Source organism: Delphinapterus leucas, chromosome 15, assembly GCF_059928025.1.
Source record: "Delphinapterus leucas isolate spDelLeu-1000000601 "Yukka" chromosome 15, BTC_Dleu_Yukka2, whole genome shotgun sequence".
In the NCBI taxonomy this organism is placed as follows: Eukaryota; Metazoa; Chordata; class Mammalia; order Artiodactyla; family Monodontidae; genus Delphinapterus; species Delphinapterus leucas.
This window is the reverse complement of record NC_143143.1, coordinates 35095802-35117325: the sequence shown is the minus strand read 5'-3', so window position 1 is coordinate 35117325 and position 21524 is coordinate 35095802. Positions and strand designations below refer to the sequence as shown.

The 21524-nt window shown below is 43.4% G+C and overlaps 1 protein-coding gene across 10 annotated transcripts in view; it reads right to left on the bottom strand.

The window, feature by feature from the left end:
- Nucleotides 1–21524, bottom strand: part of CREBBP (CREB binding lysine acetyltransferase) — a 131353-nt gene that overhangs the window by 71818 nt on the left and 38011 nt on the right. For 9 of the 10 annotated variants that reach the window (XM_089896245.1, XM_089896243.1, XM_089896242.1 and 6 more), the window contains one exon: nt 1164–1340. The exons of the other annotated variant lie outside the window; for it this stretch is intronic. In XM_089896245.1, coding sequence (XP_089752371.1) covers nt 1164–1340 — 177 coding nt within the window. The remainder of the gene's footprint in view (nt 1–1163; nt 1341–21524) is intronic. 10 annotated transcript variants of the gene reach the window in all.

Here is a 21524-nt window from a genome sequence, read left to right as displayed (position 1 = left end):
TGGCGCACGGGCTTAGTTGCTCCGCGGCATGTGGGATCTCCCGGACCAGGGCTCGAACCCGTGTCCCCTGCATTGGCAGGCAGATTCTTAACCAATGAGCCACCAGGGAAGCCCCTTTTTCTGATTTTTAACAAAAACAAAGAAAAAGAGATCCAACTCTTCCCGCTTCCAACAGCCGCAAAACTTCTAAGTACTGTAAGCAGTCAATTCCTTAGTTTTGGCAAATATACCAAGGTTATTGAAGATGTTAACATCAAGGGAAGCGGGTGATGGAGATACAGGAATTCTTGTCTGTATCTTTACAACAAATACTTCAAATTAAAGTTTTTTAAAAATCAAAAGACTAAAAGCAACTTTTTCTGAACATAATCCCCCAGCTTTCTTCTGAGCCTTCCCAAATCACTCTGCACAACTATGCGGATGGCAGCCCTGGCAGGGCAGGCCTAGGGGAGAGGACAGTGGCTGCTCCAGGCCCTGACCCATCGCTAAAGGCACATCAGAGACGCAGAAACCATGTATGCACGGTGAGGTCCGACAAAAGAACACACTTACCCTTAGTGGCCGGAATTAAAAGAGATGCCATTTTGTGGCACAAAAGGAACCATTTTCCCATTAATAATCTGGGTTAATTAGGTTGAGAGTTCCAAGGGTAGTTTCTATTTTATAGGTAGGAAATCTCAGGGAGAATGAAGACATGTGAAACCATCTGTCAAGTCAGACAGGACACACACATCTCACAGACAAGGTACAGTTCTCTGAAGATAAATGTCCTTCGTAACAGAAATGGATGGAATTCTACGGACAGCTTCAACCACTAACAGACAGGAAGTGTAAAAAAGCCCATCTCTCCAATTCTCTTGGCTCTACTGCTGAATCAAGAGGGTGACCTCTGGAGGAAAGTCAAAATGACGCATGGACATGAACCCTCTCCCTCCACATAGGGACCTCGGGAGGACTAGCTGAATCATCTTAACTAGCCCCTTACGGGCAGCTCATCACAGAAAATTAAACTCACTGAGAGAGCGTATGCATGAGAAATACAGGTTATTTTCCTTTTACCCATGACGCACTTTTAGTTGCAGATCTTCACTGTCAGCACGATAAAATCCACACACCAAAGCACCCACTGGAGACCCACAGCTCTGAGACCAAGGGCAACTTACCATGTTTGGCACGTTGGTGACTGAAGCATTCTTGATGTCTGCAGCGAAGGGAGGCAAGCTATTGACCATGCTCTGCTTGCTGGGCAGCTGAGGGTTCACTCCAGGGGCTCCCATCTGCTGCCCTCCAGTTTGACTAAAGGGTTGTCCAAATGGACTTGTGTTACCAGTCATTCCCATCTGAAACAAAAAGAGCAACGTCAGCCATCCTGACGCGACCACATATGAAAGGAAGTGCCTCAGAAATGCTCACTTTGACCCACTGAAGCAAAAATCATTACTTCCTGTAAAATCTTCATTTCAATTATAAATTAAAGGCTCATTCGCAGGGTTCACAATTAGGATTATGAACAGAGCAACTTGCTCAAACAGCTACAGACTAAAGGCAGGAGACTAGTGAAGCTGCTCCCAACAACCCCATCTGTCCCCTCCTCCTAAATATCATCCCAAGAGCCAGCACTTTTCCACCCTTACCCCTCAGCCATACTCCTCACGCCAAGTCCCCTACCCTGAGAGTGGCACCGACCCATTAAGATCATTTGGAAAACAAAACCTTCCAGAATAACTGACAAAGGGGAGCTCCTTCAGTTTAATCCTTAATTACTCTATAAGTAATTAGTTTCTTTCAGCTACCACCCCCCAATCAGATTTAAGTTTCCATTAGTTCAAAATGCACAGAAGTACTGACAAAGAAATGATATAATGTCTGGGATCTGCTTTAAAACCTAGTGAGGCAAGGGGTAGTGTCGATGAAAAACGACTGGACAAACATCGGTGACTCCTCACCAGGGGACAGGTGTGTGGGGGTGTTATACTAGCCCCTCTAATATTATACGTATTTGAAGTTTTCCATAATAAAGTCCTATTTTAATTACAGAGAAATAAAAGAAACTATAGTAGATAAAGCCAAGAATGGAAAGGAGGAACCCCACCTATGCCGCGGGATGGGGCAGCAACCAACCACAGGAGTCAGAGATCCCCTCCAGTCAAGAGACCCCGGCCAGGTTCCCGCCAGACCCCTCAGCTCTAATCTCCACATGCCTGAATCCGGGAATCCCCACAGTGATGCCCTGCTGCTCAGCCACCCCCTCTGGAGAAGCAGAGTCTCATTACTAAGAGAGTGGCTTTCCTAGTCTGCCTGCTTTGCTCTCTCACGAAGTTGCAACAATCCATCTGCTGCCTGCTGCCTACTGCCTGCTCTAGTTTTCTGGTGTCCTGGTGCATTTGATGTTTAGAAACTGGGAGGAAGGAGTCTCCTGAAGGGAAGGGCCCCCTTCCCTATGGGAAAGAGTTTCCTTTCAAGAAATCACAGCTCAGTTCTCTCCACCAACCTCACATGGTGACTGCACCAGCCCGTTCATGCTGGTTAACTCACGTTCCTTCTATGGACCTTTATCTCACCTGAAAGATGAGCGTCTTGCACAAGACAACTGCATTACTTCTTTCAGCTCTAAAATTCTAGGCTGCAAACAAACAGATGCTCAACACAATCGACCCCTTCCTGCTGAAATGTCCGCATAAAAACACAAATAAAACCAAACTACTGTAACCAAAAAGATCTTGTTCTGGCATTTTCATATGTACTGGTGGTTTCCACACATAGCCCTCACAGCGGTACTTCTCAATTTTTTGAAAGTGAAGACATTCTAGCTGCCACTTTTGCCTTATTTGCTTTACTCGAGTAAACTGAAACAAATTTAAATTCAACTGAAATTCAAAGTCAACTTGAGAAAACTGAAACAAAAACAAACTCTTTACGAAGCCCACCAAGTAGGCTCAACTCTGAATTCAGATGATTTAATCAAGGTGAGACTTAATCAGCAAACTTTTAACATAAAGGACATTTCTGATTCTCAACTAGGTTCCTTCAGTTGCTATCTGAAACTCAGAAGAACTGAAGCAAAAACCTATATTTTCAGGAAGTGTTACACTAAATTAACTCCACGTAATGATTACTTTTTGTAGAATTCTGCATAAACTCAAACACTGCTCTCAGAGCCCCAAGAATTTGGGGAAAAAACATGGTTATAATTTCCATTTCCTAAATTTCATTTAAAATTTCTCTACTTAGGACCAAACATGTCAGAAGACACATGCATCAATTGACCCTCCATGAATCCGTGCTCACAGTCAGCCAGCGTTTACCTAGTGCCTGCTATGAACCAAGCCCGGTTCAGAACACATTCAGATGCAATTTTCCTACTTGTCATACAGCTTGCTCCATGTAACCACCAATCTGATAAACAAGAAAAATCAATGTTGTTTTGGAAGTTTCTAGTACTGATGAATCAAAGTGGATGGCAGCTGGAGGGTGGGAAAGGAGAGGCAACTGTCCTTCCACTGATGCCAACTGTCCAAGGCAGTCAGCCCTTTGGTGTAGAGAGGGACATAAATACCAAGAGGTCAAAGAGCTTCCAAAGGGGACCTGTGCAGCTCAAAGTTCATCAGCCCTGTTAAAAATGTCTAAGGCTCTGCAAATATTGGGACGGTGTTCACACGATCATCTTGCCAGGGTGAAAACTGGGTGGGTGTGTGGCCTGGTCAGTTGGCTACTACTTGCCTGGTAAGCCTCTGGGACAAAGCACCAAAGTGCTGTGGACACTGACAGATTTCATCAGGAAATCTGTTCTCACCTTTTCTTCTTGGCCATTCCAGAGTGAAGGAAACCTCTCAACATGGTTTCAATCCTCATGGGACAAGAACCAAGGTAAAGTCAAAGATCACAGACAGCAGGTAAGGAATGGCCAGCTCACAGGAGGCTATGTGTCTAAAAAAAAAAATTGGGGAAAATCCCACCCTCAGCCTATGACAACACACTCCAAGGATGAACCAAAGCAAGTCACAGCCACCTTCGGGATCAGGCTCCAAGGTCACGGATCAGCTCCCTGGTCCAGGGCCAGTCCCTCCTTAACATCAGAGCTAACAGAGGCCTAGGTAAGGACAGTCCTCTAACAGGCCACCCAGCCACATCAGCCAACTAGGCCCCGTGGTTCCAACTACCCCCGGCAGAACCTGGTAGAACCGGAAGGCTGCTCCAGTCCTAGCCTGCAGTTTTGAGTAAAAGCCCTTCACTTCTAGAGATTTCTAGATTTCTGATTTCCTGTCTGTATCTCTTCTCCTTTGATCAGATCAAACATTCCCAAGTCTAGTTAACACGTTTTTTTTAGCACCAACGTGTTCTTTAGCTCATGATGAAATAGTATAAATCGAGATGTTTGTCTAACTCCAATTAATAAAATCAACGTATTTCTTTTAACTTCCCAACAGTTACTTGATAGCAATATAGTAAACTTTATTTTCTTTTGTCTTTTCTTTTTTTTTTTTTTGCGGTACGCGGGCCTCTCACTGCTGTGGCCTCTCCCGCTGCAGAGCGCAGGCCCCGGACGCGCAGGCTCAGCGGCCATGGCTCACGGGCCCAGCCGCTCCGCGGCATATGGGATCCTCCCGGACCGGGGCTCAAAGCCCCAGTAAACTTTATTTTCAACTGAAGTTTATCAGATTTTGGTTTAAGGCTGCTACAGAACCAGCACACAATCTTTTCAATAATATTCAAAAAGTAGAACAGCAGGGTTTCCCTGGTGGCCCAGTGGTTGGGAGTCCGCTTGCCGATGCAGGGGACACGGGTTAGTGCCCCAGTCTGTATCTGTGTCCTTGGGCCCCAGTACATAGTGGGTATCAATTAGTATTTGGGGAAAGAACCAAATAAATGAACACTCCAAGAGACCCACTGCATCATGCAGCCCACCCCTCGGAACAACAGAAACCCCAACATGAGCCCTGACGGCAGGGGGGGAAATCAAAGAACCGTGCCCCTGTCACAGAAGCCAAGCACAGATAAGGGTCACCACTGGGTGAAGCGGGCACTGAGAGTGGCAGCAGAACAGGCTCCTTTCTGTTTTCTAAACAGTCACCACGAGGATCTCAGCTACTAGCTGCAATGGACAGGCTGTCAGTCGACTGGCCTGTGCTCAAAGGTTGAGTACAAAGAGCATATGCACTCGGAGTTGGTTTTACAAGACAAATACGATTTTGTGCCCCATGACAGCACAGACGGGAGCCCGGCCTGGCTGTACAACAGGCACTCTGTGCTTACGTGCACTAGGCCAGCAAACCTTTGGCTTTGGTGCAAGGCCTCAGCCAGGCCCCAGCCCAGAGCTTCCCACTGGTGCACTGCAATAATGGTCCATCAGCCTCCATGGTCACCTGTGGCTGCAAATGGCCTCCTCTGCTGAGCTCAGTGTGGGACAAATATTTCACTTTCTACTTGTGTCATGATATGACAACTATCAACATAATAAGAGAACAAGCCGTGGGCTGCAAAAGAGCAGGGAGATTCTCTCCACCACACTGCACTAACCCGGAGAAGATCTCTACTACTTACCTAACTTGTCTAATCAAATAAGGTAGTAACTGAAAACCCAAAGTACTAAGGAGGGGTGTTAAGGAGAAGTAACAATGATCATGTAAGTTTCTCCCCAGAATAGGTTTCTACAATAGTAGCAAGCCAAGTATTCCTTTTCTTGCTCTTTCTTAGGAAAATGGGACAGAGAAACACTTTCTTTGCAGTTAGGGCCACCACAGGTTGTAGCTCCTCTACCATCATCAGCAGCCCAAACTCCCTTGAGGTGAGACAGTGGGCCTGGGCCTGCCTGGGCAGTCCGTGGCAGGCAGGGGTGCCTGGGCGGAAACGTCTGTACACATTTTGTGTGATGTGCATTTTTGAGAGAAAAGGTCCATTATTAGATTCTCAAAAGGGGTCCTAAGATCCCCTTAAGATTAAGGATGCCTGCCCTTGGGGAAGGCAACTCCCTCTTCCTAGACCTCACACACCCCTGCCACATACGGGCCTTTCCCAGTAGCAGACTCCCGTCCAGAGACGTCAACCACTAACCTAACAACGACCCTCACAAATGAAATCTCCCCAATTTCCATCTCCAAACATCCTCTTGAAATGCACACTCACAGGAAGGATCAGATCATAACTATTTTTGAGCTAAAAGCTTGATGGGGGACACACTGTGTGACCATTTGAGAATATAGGGAAAAGGAGGTAAGAGGGAAGATGCTCAGGACTGGAGCAGGACAGCCAGAAACACGCTTCCACTTCATGATTTTACTTAGAGTCCACCAGGGCTTCAGAAATGCTTCAAGTGGCAACAAATGTTGAGTTTGATGTGGTTTCAATGAGCCCACTAAACACGCTTTTTCAAAAGCTGAATTCTTCAGCAGTTTCCTCATACCTTGATATAACCTTAAAACCACACTACACAGCAGAGCAATCAGAGGAAGTACCGCTGTGTGTGTGTGTGCGTGTGTGTGTGTGTAACTGGTGTGACGCTGGTCAGGAAACAGACAGAAAGAAAACAAAATACGGCCTTCAGCGATAAGCTTAGTAGGGACAATAAGACAGGTTAGAATTGTCAGCTGGAAGGCCTCAGAGAGTTATCTAGTTAAAATTTACACTCCGTTGGGCTTCCCTGGTGGCGCAGGGGTTGAGAGTCTGCCTGCCGACACAGGGGACACGGGTTCGTGCCCCGGTCCAGGAAGATCCCACGTGCCATGGAGCAGCTGGGCCCGTGAGCCATGGCCACTGAGCCTGCGCGTCCGGAGCCTGTGCTCTGCAACGGGAGAGGCCACAACAGTGAGAGGCCCACGTACCACAAAAAAAAAAAAAAAAAAAAAAAAAAATTTACACTCCATGGATGAGGAAAGGGTGGCCCAGAAAGCTGAGGAACACAACCAACCAGCTGGTGAACCTGCCGTGATGCTGGCCCTGCCCTGCCCCTCCTAGAGGCGCCACTGCAACTGCAGGCCCGTTGCCCCCTCGCTTATTTAGGCAGAGCCTCAGCTCCTCCAGGAGCACCCGGAATTGCACTGCCCAGACTCGCACCGCCGAAAGGGACAGGCTCAGTCAGTGCACCAAGACCAGGAGTCAGCAAACTATGCCCCCAGGGCCAAAGCAGCCCAATGCCTGTTTTTGAAAAAACAAAACAAACAAAAGTTTTATTGGAACATAGCCACAAATAAGATTTCATTCTAAGAGACAGCAGAACGTTGTGGTTAAGTACGGAGGACCTGGTCTGCGGGTGGCTCTGCCACTTGCCAGCTGTGTGACCTTCGGCAATTTACTTAAACTTTTCTGTGCCTGAGTTTTATCACCTGTAAAGTGCAGATGACAGCACCTCCTCTCTTAGGGTTGTGTTAGAATTAAGTGGATTCACGAACATGAAGCACCAAGAAGAGTGACTGACATGTAGCAGGTGCTACAGGTGCTGGCTAGTATGTTATTATTTGGCTTTGGGGGGGAATCATTTTACACTAGATGTAGTTTCTTTCCTAAGTATGCTTAGGGTACTAATTTAAAAACTGAACATTTTTCAGAGACTGTGTGATGGTGGAGTGGTTCAAACAGGTAGGATCAGAGGGAGAAGCCAGCTGGGATTACTGGCATTTGATTATGAGACATTTGCAGAGAAACATGAAATAAACTTGTGACAAAAACAATCTTGTGCATTCACCAGTTGTAGAAATACTTTTAACATACAACTATGTTCAGATTGTCCTAGTAAATCACAAAGTTTCCAGTTTCACTCTAGATTGTTTTCCAGCTTAAAAAATAATTAATACTCAGAATGTTAACTTGGAACTTAAAACAGATCATAAGCTGTAAAAATATATGATCAAAATACCCTAGCTTAACCTTCCTGGGTTGAAATTTAAATCAAAACATCGAAGAATTGAACAAGAAAGAACATTTTCACAAAAAAAGAGATTGATGTGACTTCCACTTGCAAGCCGGCCACGACAAAGCAACAAATGTTCCATCTGATGTGGCTTCGACCTAACCTGACAGCTTTATTAACCTGAAGTTTTTAGCATCTTTCTTCACATGCTGGTACACACGTAAAACCACAAATTCATATAAAGTATGTAAAAACAACACAATTTAGGATGCCATGAGCAAAAAGCTGCCAAATAATTTAAGAGTCACAAGTATTCACTCTTTTCAATGACTAAGAAAACCAAAAACAAACCAAAAAACAAAGCCAAAAAAAAAAAAAAAAAAAACCCAAAAAACCAGAACTACCCCAGAGTATGGCCATATCATTTGTAAAGCCAAAAGCATTTTCTCCTGGCAACCTAACATTGTTGGGAGAAAGCCAAGAAAAGCAGTTTCATGGAAAGACATGGCTGTGTTCAGCTGTCTGCTATCACCCACTTGCTCTTGGAATCCTTCCAGTACCTCAACTTGGCAGATAAAAAGTAGAAATATGCAACAAATCACAATGCCAAAGCCATCGCCTGGCTGTCCAGTGTCACCTGGAGTAAGAGAACTGGGAATGAGGACCCTGGACATGTGAGCAGCCCCCCTCGCTGAACTCAACTCTCAGAAGGACGCCAGCTTTGAAAGCATTCAGGGAAATACACAGTCCCCAAGTCTGAACACTCTCCTTAGACTAATAAATTGCAACTGGAAGATGGGAAGAAGTATTTACTGACTTTCATGGTACTGCCCTTGGATGATATGTGGGCAGAATGTGACTTAGAAAGAACGGTGGAAACTCCTAAAAGGAAGGTGACAGGACAGCAGATCACTGCCAAGGCCTCAGGCCTCATTTGTAGTTGCCCAATTGTTCTAGAAACTTCTAGCAACAAAGGCAGTGCCCTAACACTGTTGGTATCCCTCACAAGTCACAAAAGTTAGACACACCAGCTCTTCAGGGTACAGTCTACATTAATTCACAAGCAAAAGCACCAGGCCAAGGTCAGTGGGGTAACTAATCCTGACTCTGCGGCTAATCAGCCGCGCGATTGAGACAAACCTCTTGCTCCCTCTAAGTTTTAGTTCTCCTCAGCCGTGAGACACGAAGCATTTAGATGACCACTAGGTGATCTTTAAAGGTCCCTGTGACCCTGGACTTCCCTGGTGACTCAGTGTTAAGAATTCACCTGCCAATGCCGGGATCATAGGTTCGAGCCCTGGTCCAGGAAGACACTACATACCACAGAGCAACTAAGCCCGCGTGCCACAACTATTGAACCTGCGCTCTACAGCCTACGAGCCACAACTTCTGAGCCCACGTGCCACAACCACTGAAGCCCGTGCGTTTAGAGTCTGTGCTCCACAACAAGAGAAGCCACCGCAATGAGAAGCCCACTTGCCGCAACTAGAGAAAGCCCGCGTGCAGCAACGAAGACCCAACGCAGCCAAAAATAAATAAATTTATTTTAAAAAAGTTCTTTGTGATCCGAAAAGCCAGTGACTTTCTTGGTTTTAAACAATCAGCCCTTGAATTGTATGATGTCTGTACTCCTGGAAGGCCCAGCTACCCGTAATGAGAGGCAGATGGGGACTCAGATTCTGTGTGGCCAAGTGCCAGCCCCTGGACTGTGAGGACCTCATTAAGTCTAGGCTCCCTGTGGGGTGGCCAGCGGCCCGTCCGAGAGACTGAGATTTTGTAGGGCGCTCCCTGCCACCCGCACTGCACAGACCCCCACGCTTTCCACAGCTTCACATCCTCCACGCCATTTCCCAGATCGTGTTACAGGAAGTACTGCCAAGCCAAGGTGAGGGTGATAAAACTTAAATTGATTGCCTTCCCTAATTCTTCAAGTCCTAACATTTTTTAGGTGGGAAAGCAGCCTCTTTAGGATTGCATCAAAGCCAAGTCAAGGCAAGCCCACAGTGGCTATGGAGAAAGAGGAAAGAGGAAAAGATGATAAAAGAGTAGGAGAGAAAAGGGAAAAAGATAAGAAAAAAGCATTTTATTTTATAAGGAATGAACCTGTAGAAAGATGAATTTTAATTTACACTGCAGCTCAGCTACAGCACAATGGAACAGAAAGCCAAGTTGTTTTTTTTTTTTTTGCAGTACACAGGCCTCTCACTGTTGTGGCCTCTCCCGTTGCGGAACACAGGGTCTGGACGCGCAGGCTCAGTGGCCGTGGCTCACGGGCCCAGCCGCTCCGCGGCATGTGGGATCTTCCCGGACCAGGGCACAAACCCGTGTCCCCTGCATCGGCAGGCGGACTCTCAACCACTGTGCCACCAGGGAAGCCCCGAAAGCCAAGTTTTTAATAAACCTTACCCCGACCCTCTACAGGGCAGCTCTCTCCTGTTAGGCCAAGAATTACCCTACTCCATGGATTTACAATCCACTTGAAAAATGATGAAACAGATCAGGCAGAGGAGACAACAGAGGAACAAGGCGACGTCCACACAGATAATGCGTGAATTCAGGGGAAGGAGAGGTAAAGATGGGACCGAACAGGCAAAGAAGGCTGTAGGGAAGAGAGCCCATGATTATTTCTAGCAAAATTTAAAAGAGAAAGAAAGCTGACATTTAAGAGAATTTTGTTCTTCCTCTCCATTGGGGCAGGAAAACTAAACAAGTTCTTGTAACAGACAGGCAATCAGCTTCACTGCTGGGGCAGGAGGTGAGTCCCAGGACGCAGGGTGAGGACACAAGCCCAGTGTTTTCTGGGGCCTCCTCGGCTGCAAGAAAAGGAATGGAGAGGATAAAGTAAAGTCCCACCCAGCTTATTAAATGCCATAAATCTCAAACCATAAAACATACTCAAAGACATATCACTGTTTCAAATACATGTGGCTCTACTTCTAACCAAAAACTGAGTTGTGTAAAGTCCTAACAAAAATATACTTGGTATAGTAAAGTGTTCTTAGTCATGTCCACTGGTGCAGAGACATGGCTTTGAGGACACAAAGAGGTACCTTAACACTCTACAGATGTTGCACCTCACTCCTGAAGATAATGTAAGTGAAAGCACTTGGAAAATGAAAGTGCAAAATCACTGTAAGGCAGTAGCGCTGGCATTAAAAGTAAAACAGTTCTTTTACTATAAAAACTCACCCATTACTGACAAGGGGAAAATGTTCCTTGTACAACATTAACTTCTAAAAAAAAGGATTAAAAAAAATATAATCCCCGTAACACACGCACACGTGTGCACACACAGAGCAAGGAAGACAGAACACCAAAATATTTAATAAAGGGTTTAGAGGTGTTTTTTATTTTTTAAACATTTTCTGTATTATTCAAATTCTCTGCATGAAACATTATTTTATCTAAGGAGGAAAAGTTATTATTTTTTTTTGAATTTTATTTATTTATTTATTCTTGGCTGCGTTGGGTCTTTGTTGCTGCATGCAGGCTTTCTCTAGGTGCAGAGAGCAGGGGCTACTCTTCGTTGCAGTGCGTGGGGTTCTCATTGCGGTGGCTTCTCTTGTTGCAGAGCACCGGCTCTAGGCACGCAGGCTTCAGTAGCTGTGGCTTGCGGGCTCTAGAGCACAGGCTCACTAGTTGTGGTGCATGGGCTTAGCTGCTCCGTGGCATGTGGGATCTTCCCGGACCAGCACTCGAACCCGTGTCCCATGCACTGGCAGGCGGATTCTTAACCACTGTGTCACCAGGGAAGTCCCTATTATTTTTTTTAAAAATAAATTTATTTATTTATTTTTGGCTGCGTTGTGTCTTTGTTGCTAAGCACAGGCTTTCTCTAGTTGCGGCGAGTGGGGGCTACTCTTCGTTGCAGTGCCTGTGCTTCTCCTGTTGCAGAGCATGGGCTCTAGGAGCACAGGCTCAGTAGTTGTGGTGCACGGGTTTAGTTGCTCTGCGGCATGTGGGATCTTCCTGGACCAGGGCTTGAACCCGTGCCCCCCTGCATTGGCAGGTGGATTCTTAACCGCTTTGCCACCAGGGAAGTCCCGAAAAGTTATTTTTAAAAGCCATTCTCTGCTCAAACATTATGACTGCCCACAATGACAAGATGACACACTGTTGGGCTGCACACCTGTACTTAAAATATTAACTTTTTCTTTTTTAAAAATTAAATTTAATTAATTAATTAATTTTTTTGGCTGCATTGGGTCTTCGTTGCTGTGCACGGCTTTCTCTAGTTCCGGTGAGCAGGGGATACTCTTCATTGTGGTACGCAGGCTTCTCATTGCAGTGGCTTCTCTTGTTGCAGAGCATGGGCTCTAGGTGCGCGGGTTTCAGTAGTTGCAGCATGCAGGCTCAGTAGTTATGGCACGCAGGCCCTAGAGCGCACAGGCTTCAGCAGTTGCAGCACGTGGGCTCAGTAGTTGTGGCACGCAGGCTCTAGGGTGCGCAGGATTCAGTAGTGTGGTGCACAGGCTCAGTAGTTATGGCACACAGGCTCAGTAGTTGTGGCTCGTGGGCTGTAGAGTGAAGGCTCAGTAGTTGTGGCACACGGGCTTAGTTGCTCCGTGGCATGTGGGATCTTCCTGGATCAGGGCTCAAACCTGTGTCCCCTGCATTGGCAGGCAGATTCTTAACCACTGCACCTCCAGGGAAATCCCTAAAATATTAATTTTAACCTGTCATCAGACACTGAATAAAACTAGGTAGGTCAAACTGATTATGACTGTCAAGAGATTACTCTTGGGTGGTAATTTAAATCAAATTCACCCCGGTTATAACATGGTTGTAAGTTGTCACATTTTGCTCTAATGTATTATACATGTGACCAGAAAAAAAAGCCTGAATGAGGCTCAGCCACTCAGACATCTACCACTACTATTGGCAAAGAAGGCTGGAAGGAGGGAAAAGAGAAGCAAAACATAGTCAACAGCCAATCAGGATATAAAAAGCTGTATGTTGCTTTAGTAGCTTATGTTTATCAACTTGGAAATTTCGTGAGTGCCTCCTGATACAACAAAGGCACAATTATCCTGCTACCTTAATCTTGGTTCATATTTCAGGCAGCAGGGATACCATTTCATCTGAATCTATCTGGTACCTGAGCTTTGGAGAGCAACAGGCAAGAGACTGGGTCATGAGGGATTTACCAGAATGTGTTTGGCTCCCATGTTTCGATAGTGAGGTACTTTTACAGTTGGAAGGTACCTATTTCAGGAGTAGCACCTATTCCAGCAAGGAGATGATCCAGCTGCTATCACATCTGCCCAACTCTCACTAAAGCCCACCTGCCTCCCAGCTCTCAGCTGTTAGCAATGATGCTCTGATCTTTGGCACAGTGGAAGCTGAAAAGGCAGTGGTAAAATACACGTTATCAATTATTAGAATGATGTCTATTAAGCATCTTCCAGAAGGGAGATACTACGGGGTGGTGGAGGTGTACAGCATGCAGGGCCACATCCTCTCGAGCCCAAGGCAAGAGACAAGCTACAAGGAAAACACATGTGCGCTGTCAGCAGGTGGCACCAACACTGACTGCTAAATGGAGTCTGAAGGGGGAGAGGGGGGCCCTGGCCCTGTGGGCAGACAAACAGCTCAGGTGGTCTAACTTGAGGTGGGTCTTGAGAAGTGGGCTAAATAGTAACTGTAATATTCATCAGTGACGGGTGCTGTTCGGCATCATCACCATGAATGAGAATACGCTAAGACATCTCAAGAAGGGGCCTGGGTATCCACTAGGCCTAGAGAAGTTACTCTTGCAGTTTCAAAGTCTCTCTCTACTCAGTTACCCACAAAAATCGGACTAGATGACCAGCCATCTGGCTGGGAGTTGACTGATAGATCGAAGGTATTAATTAAAATGAACATCAATACTGGGAACAGCAGGAGTAAGCTGGTTATTAATGTTGATAATTACTTATAAGAGGTAAGCTCTGTCTCTGAAGAGCATCACTTGCAAAATCAACAGACAGGAATGAAAGCTGCTATGATGTCTCCAATCAGATTCAGACAGACTGAACTGAGAGTCACCACCTTCTGTCTTCCGGCCACACCCATCTCCGCACACCTTTCCTTCAATGAATCCACATGTGGCAGTAGCACAGCTAGGTGCAGCCACACCCTGACAACTTTAAGAGTACAACTGCCAAGCAGGCCAGCACCTCCCATTCTACAGCCAATCTCCAACCAACATGTGCCAAGTTCTCAGGGGAGAAAACAACGCTCCGAACCTCCCCTTGGTCTGTCCCTTATCTCCATGCCCCAGTGCTTTCCCCCATAGCCCTATCAGCATGGCTGCTCACCAATGAGACCATACACCTCTGTACACCATACACAGAGGGCTGCTCAGACTTCCTGTTTCCAACTTAAATGGAACAGCACATAGGAAAATGCTCTGAAAACCACAAAGCACTGTGCAATCTTGAGGTGCCTTTAAGATCTCTTTCCAAAAATAGAGCACAGAAAATCTCTTAACATCAGACAGGATTCTCTAAAGTGAATAAATTTTCTACAATACTGAAAACAGACGGGCATGCATTGTAACTTGTAATTTACAAGGTCAGTAATTCCAATACGATGTATGAAGTTGGCATTTCCCAGTATTATCTATCTCTTGCCTTGTTCTAGGACTTAAGATGGCTTGTTTTCCAGTTCATTCTTCAAACACTGGGCAGAATAACAGAATTAAACAACTCATTATTGAGGGCATGAAGCTTCCACTTGGTAATAACAAAGCAACCACTGCAATCATGCCATTTTTCAAAAGCTACAAACCCAAGTGCCACATTCTTACCCTAAAATATACAATAATATGCACAGATGTAATTATACAGAACTATGGCTTTGGAATTACAATCCACTGATAATTACTTGCATCTCCTGAACAGAAAATGTCATCAACAACCAATTCATAGCTCTGATCTGGTGTTGTTCAGGGCACTCTGGACACTTGTTCATTAGAACATTCAGGAAAGGTGCTCACTCCTCAGCAGACAACAAAAGGGGGGAAAAAAAGGAATTTTTGCACAGAATGCATTTTACCAACTGTAGCAAAGATGATCAAAGAAAAATAAAAAATGTTTTGGGGAAACTCCATTTGTGAGTAATTTTTATTTTAACAATTATTAAGACAAAACCCTCTTGTTTCTGAGATTCAGCTACACCCACTGCTTTAAGTTCTTGTAAAAAGCAAAGTTTTCAGAGTGTTATGTGTATACTCAAAACTCTGCACAAATACAGAAAAATTTTAATACAAAAAAATTAAAGAAGAATTTTAAGTCATATGAATAGATGTTAAAAATAAATGAATCAGGGCTTCCCTGGTGGCGCAGTGGTTCAGAGTCCACCTGCCGATGCAGGGGACATAGGTTCATGCCCCGGTCCGGGAAGATCCCACATGCCACGGAGCGGCTAGGCCCGTGAGCCATGGCCACTGAGGCTGCGCGTCCGGAGCCAGTGCTCCGCAACGGGAGAGGCCACAACAGTAAGAGGCCCGCGTACCTCAAAAAAAAGAATCAAACCTATATGTATCAATTTAATAATACCAAGTTTTTTTTAATGAGATGAATACATATAGCGTACCATGTATATCGTGTATAAGACACTTAGATTTTTAATCTGTTAGATTTGATTTCATTTATTTTAAAAAACTATGAAAAAGAGACAAATCTCCCATGCAGAAGCGCTCCAAATAAGTTACACAGACACCCCACCAAGAGGGAGATAGAGCCCAACCCCATTCTTTAAGTGTGGGCTGTGCACGGTGACTTCTTTCCAAGAGGACAGGCTAGAAGGGGGAGGGAATGGAACAGTACAGCAGAGACACGAACTCAGCCAGGTAAGCCACACAACCATGTGATCAGCCATGATGACAATATGCACACTTTGCCATGTGATAAAAATGGCACTTTAGGACTTCCCTGGTGGTGCAGTGGTTAACCATCCACCTACCAATGCTGGGGACACAGGTTCGATCCCTGGTCCCGAAGATCCCACATGCCTCGGAGCAACTAAGCCCGTGCGCCACAACTACTGATGCCCGTGTGCCTAAGAGCCCGTGCTCTGCAACAAGAGAAGCCACCGCAATGAGAAGTGCGCAGCGCAACGAAGAGCAGCCCCTGCTCGCCGCAACTAGAGAGAGCCCGTGCACAACGAAGACCCAATGCAGCCAAAATAAATTAATTAATTAAAAAAAATGGCACTTTATGATCTTCCTTCCATAACCCCGTAAGTCTAAAACCCTAGTCTTACCATAATAAAAACATAAAACAAATCCCAATAATGGGGCATCCTAAATACACCTGACCAGTCCTCCTCAAAACTATCAAAGTCATCAAAAACAAGGAAAGTCTGAGAAAATGTCACAGCCAAGAAGAGCCTAAGAAAACATAACAAATGTAATGTGGTATCCTGGATGAAATTTTAAAAAAAGAAGAAGGACATTAGGGGAAAATTAAGGAATCTGTATGGATTTCAGTTAATAATAATGTATCAATATTGGCTCATTAATTGTGACAAATATACAAATATAATAATATGGGAAACAGTAATGGGGGGAGGAAGAAATATAGGAATCCTCAATACTGTCTTCCAATTCTTCTATAAATCTAAAACTTTCCAAAAAAGTGTCTACTTTAAAAGTGAAAAGGGAATTCCCTTGGTGGTCCAGTGGTTAAGACTTGGCACTTTCACTGCCATGGGCCCAGGTTCGATCCCTGGTCGGGGAACTAAGATCTCACAAGCCATGTGGTGTGGCCAAAATAAAAATTAAGAAAAAAAAAACAACTGTGAAGAAAATCTGAAAAATATCAACATGTGTTAATTCTGACTAACAGAAACATAGATGTTGATTATATCGTTCTTTGGTGTGTTTTGAAATTTTAAAAAACCCAGAAAGTCACAAATGAAATCTTTCTTTGCTACAGTAGTAGTATTGTTTAAAAAAAAATTTTTAAGAGACAAGATCACTTTAAAAAATCACATAAAAAGTAATTATAACTATGCTGGCCTCTCACATGGGAGGTAAACACTTTTTCACTAGCCAGAAAAATCAACTTCTTTATGGGTCTTCCAAAACTTGCTTGGCTGAATTACTATTTCAGATTGAGAGCCACAGCCCAATGAGACCACAGGCAAGCCCACAGTATACATGTGTGTTTCTAGAAGGGTGTAAGCGGAAAATCCTTCTGTACAACAAAAAATACTCCTGGGAAATTAGACTCACTCTCCAAGTTATCTATTCTATAAATTTTGTAAATGGGGGTAAAACCTGGTCCATACACAGAAAATTGGGTATTATGCAGTTCCCCATCTTATGTTGAATCCTGGTATATTACAGACAAAATGGTGTAGTAGAAAAAATACAGACCTTGGAGTCAGACATGGATGGGTTGTAAGTCAAGTCTGCCACTTTCTAACATGTGTCATCTTGAATAATTTCATGGGAGACAGAAAAGTGGCTCAGAATATTTTATTCCATGTGCAAAACAGATATGGCATGTACCTCACAGGATTATTAAACATGAGACGAATTGAGATTGTGTTGCAAAGCACCCAGCACAGAGCCCAGTACAATCGGCACCCCAGCCCAGAAGTGTCATTCCTTGCCTGCTCTTCTCTTACTATAATTCAGAAAGAGTAAATACAGTAATTGTTATCCGTGTTCATAAAAGGATCATACTGAAATTTTATGTTATAGTCATTATGTAATTCTGAAAAATGCCATAAGTATTATGCGGTAATCAACATAAAAACCCTAAATGTTTTAACTTGGTGACAGATGGACAGCAAATTACTGTCTACAGTAAACGTAACTCTTTCCAAAATATTGCAGAAACATTTTGGAGAAGTCGATCCTTGAAGTCATGCTTTGGACCCATTTACATAAAGAATGTTAGGTTTAGTACTTCCCAACTTTCTACACTGAACAAGGAAAGAAACAACAGATAACTTTTGAAGTGTGATATATCCAATCACCAATGGGCACCCATCACATACCCTAACTTACATTCACACCATCAAGATGGAGAGACCTCCCAGTGCCTGGAGGGCACAGCCACAACAACTGCCCCTCCTAGAGCTGGTGAGAAAAGCAGACTCAAAGCACCCCACTTCCCAAGACCTCCCAAAGCAGAATTTGCACCTTAACAAGATCCCCAGGTGGTCTGCAAATCACTAAAGTTTAAGAAGCCCTGCCCAAGTCTGTGTTAAAGTCTGAGAGACAAGTTAATGGCTGGACTTGAGAATGGTTCCTAAAATGTTTGCAGTGACGGAAAAACACCCAAGAGGAATACAAAGAGTGGAGTCAAATGTCTCTCAGAACAAATCCAACGCTCCCTAAAGGAAGACAGCAAAACTTATTCAACAACATATCCACAATATCCACTACATAATCAAAAATTACTAAACATGCAAAGAGGCAGGAAAAAGTGACCCGTAACTGGAATTATATATTTAAACAAACGAACAAAAGACTGCAAATGAAACAGAGAGATGACAAAGATGTTGAAATCAGCCTTCAAAAGAAGGGCAGGGAAGGAACAAAGAGAAAAAAAAAGAACAATATGCAGAAGGGACAAATCGAAAGCAAATAGCAAGATGTGGACCTAAGTCTAACTGTATCAACATTTCATGTAAATAAACTAAACCCTCTATTTAAAGACAAAGATTGTCAGAATAAATTAAAAATAAGTTCCAACTATATGTTCGTTCCAAGAGACACACTTTAGATATAAAGACATAGACAAAAGGGTAAAAAAAGATATCCTTTGCAAATATTAATAAGAGTGGGAGCAGCTATGTTAATGAGACAAAGAATATTAATAGAAATAAAGAGAAACATGTAGAATGAGTAAAAGTTCAATTCATCAGGAAGACATAATAATCCAAAATGTATATTCACTTAATAAAAGGGCATCAAAATACATGATATAAGTAATCAAATTTCATTCTAGTTAAAGTAAAAATAGAAAAATCTATAATTATAGTTGGATATTTTTAACATTCTCTCAGTAACTGATAGAAGAGACAGAAAAAATATCAGTAAGGACGTTGCCAATTTGAATACAATCAACTTACTCTAACTGACATTTACAAATGCTACACCCTACAACTGTAGGAGGCACATTCTTTTCGAGCATATGCAGAACATTCATCAAGACAGACCATACGCTGGGCCATAAAACAAGTCTCAGTAAATTTCAAATGACAAAAATCATATAGAGCATGTTCTCTGACCACAATGAAATCAGAAATCAATAACAAAATAATATCTGCAAAAATCCCCAATATTTGAAAATTAAGCAACACACTTCTACCTAGAAACATGAGTCAGGGCTTCCCTGGTGGCGCAGTGGTTAAGAATCTGCCTGCCAATACAGGGGACACAGGTTCAAGCCCTGGTCCGGGAAGATTCCACATGCCGCAGAGCAACTAAGCCCGTGTGCCACAACTACTGGGCCTATGCTCTAGAGCCCGCAAGCCACAACTACTGAGCCCATGTGCCACAACTACGGAAGCTCGCGCGCCTAGAGCCTGTGCTCCACAACAAGAGAAGCCACCGCAATGAGAAGCCCGTGCACCACAACCTAGACCTGGCTCACCACAACTAGAGAAAGCCCACGTGCAGCAATGAAGACCCAACACAGCCAAAAATAAATAAATTTTAAAAAAAAGAAACATGAGCCAGAGAAGAAATCAAATATAAAAAATCAAATCAAAATATAAAAATATTCTGAACTAAATGATAACCTATCAAAATTTATGAAATGCAGTGCAGACCAATATTTATTGCTCAAGGGTGGGATAGGGAGGGTGGGAGGGAGGAAGACGCAAGAGGGAAGAGATATGGGAACATATGTATATGTATAACTGATTCAGGGAGGGTGGGAGGGAGAGAGACGCAAGAGGGAAGAGATATGGGAACATATGTACATGTATAACTGATTCACTTTGTTATAAAGCAGAAACTAACACACCATTGTAAAGCAACTAAACCCCAATAAAGATGTTAAAAAAAAATTATTGCTCAAATGTTAATATTGGAAAAGTCTAAAATCAATGATCTAATAAGCATTTACCCCAAGAGGTTAGAAAGAGCAAAGAAAACCCAAAATAGAAAAAAGAAAATAACAAAAAGAGAATCAATGATCTATCAAAATGAGAATATTAACAAGTCAAAAGTTGGTTGTCTGAAAATACCAATAAAGTTGACAAGTCCCTACCCAGACTGATCAGGGAAAAAAGGAGAGAAACATAAAATTATAAATATCAGATTGAAAGAGGGGCAATGGACATTATTACAGAGTCTGTAGAAATTAAAAGGAAATTAGGGGAATATTATGAATCCTTTTATGCCAAATAAATTCAAGACCTTAGATGAAATGGATAAATTCCTTGAAAAACACAAATTATCAAAATTAACACAAGAAATGAAAAATATGAATAATCTGTACCTATTAAACTAATCAAATTATAGTTTAAAACCTTATCACAAGGAAAACTCCAGACCCAGATGGTCTCACTGGTGAATTTTATCAAACATTTTAAGAAAAAATACTGAACTCAGAAAAGAAAGGAAGAGGGAACAAACCAGTGTAGTCTTGATACCAAAACCATATCAGGACACTGCAAGAAAATTATAGACCCATATCCCTCATGAATATAGACGCATAAATCCTAAACTGTATTCTAATAAATCAGATCTGGGACCTGCCTGGTGGCCCAGTGGTTAAGACTCCTAGCTCCCAATACAGGGGGCCCAGGTTTGATCCCTAGTCAGGGAACTAGATCCCATGCGCCACAACTAAGACCCAGCGCAGCCAAATAAAAACGGGAGGGAGGGAGGAAGGAAGGAAAATCCTAACTCAGTTTAAAAAATAAATAAATAAAATAAATCAGATCCAGTAATAGGTAAAAAGGTTAATACATCACAATCGAGGGAGGTTATCCCAGGACTGTTAAGGTTGGTTCAACATTCAGAAAGATGTACTTTACCACATTAACAGAATAAAGAAAATCCACCTGATCCTCTCAATAGATACAGAAAAAGTATTTGATGAAATTCAGCAATCATCTATGATAAAAAGACGCAGCAGACTACGTAGAGTAGGGGCCTTCTTCATCCTGACAAAGGATACCTCTAAAAGCCTACAACTAACACCATGCTTAATAAATGACTGAATGTCTTCCTCCACAGATCCAGAATAAGACAGGGGATGTATGCTCTCAACACTTTTATTAAACACTGAAGGTCTCAGGCAGAGCAGTAAAGCCAGAAATATAAAAAGCATACCGATTAGAAAGGAAGAAGTAAAACTATTTTACAAGGACAACCATGACCTAGAAAATTCTAAGGCATCTACCAAATAAGTAGAACAAGTGAGTTTAGCAAAGTTACAGGATATAACGTTAATAAAGAAAAACCAATTATATTTCTCCATATTAGCAACAAACAAGTCAAACAATGACACAAAATCTAGAAATTAAACAGAAATGAAAATGAGAAATTAAGCAACCCGATTTTTTTTTTTTTTGCGGTTACGCGGGGCTCTCACTGTTGTGGTCTCTCCCATTGTGGAGCACAGGCTCCAGACGCGCAGGCTCAGCAGCCATGGCTCACGGGCCTAGCTGCTCCGCGGCATGTGGGATCTTCCTGGACCAGGGCATGAACCCGTGTCCCCTGCAT